At 41.1% G+C, this 2,318-nt stretch overlaps 1 protein-coding gene across 2 annotated transcripts in view; it reads right to left on the reverse strand.

Annotated features, from left to right (window-relative positions):
• The window catches only part of LOC107097077 (regulator of G-protein signaling 7-binding protein B-like), an 11,053-nt gene extending 8,735 nt beyond the window's left edge, over positions 1–2,318 (reverse strand). For both annotated transcript variants that reach the window (XM_015394072.1, XM_015394071.1), the window contains exons 1-3: positions 2,137–2,318; positions 1,880–2,052; positions 1,296–1,426 (exon numbers count right to left, since the gene is read on the reverse strand). In XM_015394072.1, coding sequence (XP_015249558.1) covers positions 1,296–1,426; positions 1,880–2,052; positions 2,137–2,268 — 436 coding nt within the window. In that variant the 5' untranslated portion in view covers positions 2,269–2,318. The remainder of the gene's footprint in view (positions 1–1,295; positions 1,427–1,879; positions 2,053–2,136) is intronic.

The following is a 2,318-nucleotide window of genomic DNA, read 5'->3' on the forward strand; positions in this document are numbered from 1 at the left end:
TTGAGTATATTATTTTAAAAAGAGTCAGAAATGGATAACAAAACTGCTATTTTCAATGACTACTTATTTTTGTCCAGCTTTAACATCGGTATCGATATCGGTTATCGGCTACATGAGTTTTAAAATATCGGCATATCGGATATCGGCCAAAATCCCAATATCGTGCATCCCTAGTTAGTATTGCAGTGTTTCCCGCAGCACTATCTTGGCGAGGCGACCGCCTCGCCAAACTCACGCTACTGCCTCGCCAACGTTCCAAAAAAAAAAAACCAAAAAAAACCAAAAAAAAACGAAGTTTTAATTGATTGCCAGGCCCAGACCTTAAAACAGCATTGAAAACTCTACAGCTGATAATACTGAATTGCGACACCCTCTGGTTGGTTATATTACTACGCCATGGCAGAGGAGTCATTTTCTTTGATCATCATCGGTGGAATGAGCTGAATCTGATTGACTGTCTACCTCAAAGACGGATGTTTGCATTTTTATATTTTCAATAAATTAATTGAAAGTAAAGTGAACCTGTTGATTATTTTGTTCAAGCTAACTGTTTTTACATCGTCTCAGGCAGGTTAGATATCAAGCAACGTCTACTAAGACTCTGATACATTTTGAAAAATTAAAACTTGTGTTTTGCTTAAATATCTGATCCTTCTGCTAACACAATTTTGGTTGTTTATAGCATCTCTTTCAATGCGATAAAAACACTAAATAATAATTTTGACTATGTATTGGTATGCAATTTACGGTGGTGTAAGGTGCTGGAAAAAGTTTTAAAATGGATCTTGAAAGTGCTTGATTTTGACTTTGGAAAAGGTGTACGAACTCTGTCTTTTATTCTCCCAGAAAAAAAGAAGAGATAAAATAACTTATATCAATAAAGCACGGTAGTGGAGGGTGGATGATTTGGGCTTATTTTGAAGGACTTTGAACAAGCCTTTCATCAGCAGATCAATGATCCCAAAGTAATCGCCTAGGATACGACGGTCCAATCAAAGTCCAGACATCAGCCTCATGTAAAAGCTTTAAAAAGCTTTGAAAAACCAAATATCTTCAAACTTCCATTAGTGGGACCTTTGGCTGAATCTCTTTTTTATATGCAGATTCTGTTTTGCTTCAATAAATCATGCCAGAGTGAAAACTGATCAGTTTCTGAACATAATTTTTGTGATATTCTAACAGATAAAACCATAGATAAATTGAGGACTATATATATCGTCTCTATAAAGCTAAAAAAAAACAGGAAAGGTGTAAAGATAAAAGAGAGGATCTGTTTTGTCTTTGTGGACAGGTACTTTTTCTGTGAAGCTGCAGCACCCCCAGCAGGCACATGGACTTGAGCATCTCCGTTATGAACATCTCCAGGCAGCACTGCAGCTGGATGAAGAGACGGCAGATTTCAGGATGGATCTCTCCGTCCTCCGGCCTGCGATGATGGGAGACGGATGGAGGTGGAGGAGGAGATTCAGGCACACAGAGATGAAGGGCACATTATGAATGATTACAGCGCTACATTTAGACTGGCTAATGTTTCCCTGCAGGCTCATCTTTCATTTCTGCACAGATCGGTGCCCTTGATTCAGGCTTTTAACTGTAATACAGGAGGAAGGAAAGGAAAAGTTCTGCACACTGATAAAAAACAGTATTTTTACAGGTATTTCTCAATGCATTTTTTGTTTCTTGCAGTATAGATGTTTTTTTTTTTCTATTGCATGCAATTTTAGTATAGAAATATCCAGAAATCAACACAAATAAACGCATAAAATGGTAAAAATACAACACCATGATATTTTATTACAGTGTTATGTATGTTATAAAAGCTGGAGAAGCAATAATATGAATGATTGATATGATGTGAGATGCTGTGGAGTCTGGTTACCCTGATCCAGAGATGATGGCCAGGTCCTGGTGCGCAGCCCGGGCCATGGAGCAGCCTTTGGAGCGGGTTTGGTGCATCTGAGCCCGCAGTGCCGGACAGTCCACAGAGATCTCCCCCACAGATATCACCTGCTCCCGGTACAGAGCCACCAAGGTGTTGAATTCCTGAACAGTCTGAGCGAAAACAAACCAAACCGCAGCCAGTTTTTATCCAGAAATCATTACCAGACCCTGTTTTTTTCTGTTTTTTCTACCCACCATCCTGCTGTCGTCCACGGCCGCCTCCGTGCTCTCCCGCCGCTCCGGCTCCGCCTGCGCCCCTTTGCTGATGGGGAAGATGCTCCCTGCGGATCTCGGGCGCTTTTTCCGGCCGTACGGTGCAGAACACATGCATGCAGCCCCTCCGCCGGAGCCCACCCAATGAGAGGAAACCCTAAAAT

Source organism: Cyprinodon variegatus, unplaced genomic scaffold (genome assembly GCF_000732505.1).
Source record: "Cyprinodon variegatus isolate N-32 unplaced genomic scaffold, C_variegatus-1.0 Scaffold670, whole genome shotgun sequence".
Lineage (NCBI taxonomy): Eukaryota > Metazoa > Chordata > Actinopteri > Cyprinodontiformes > Cyprinodontidae > Cyprinodon > Cyprinodon variegatus.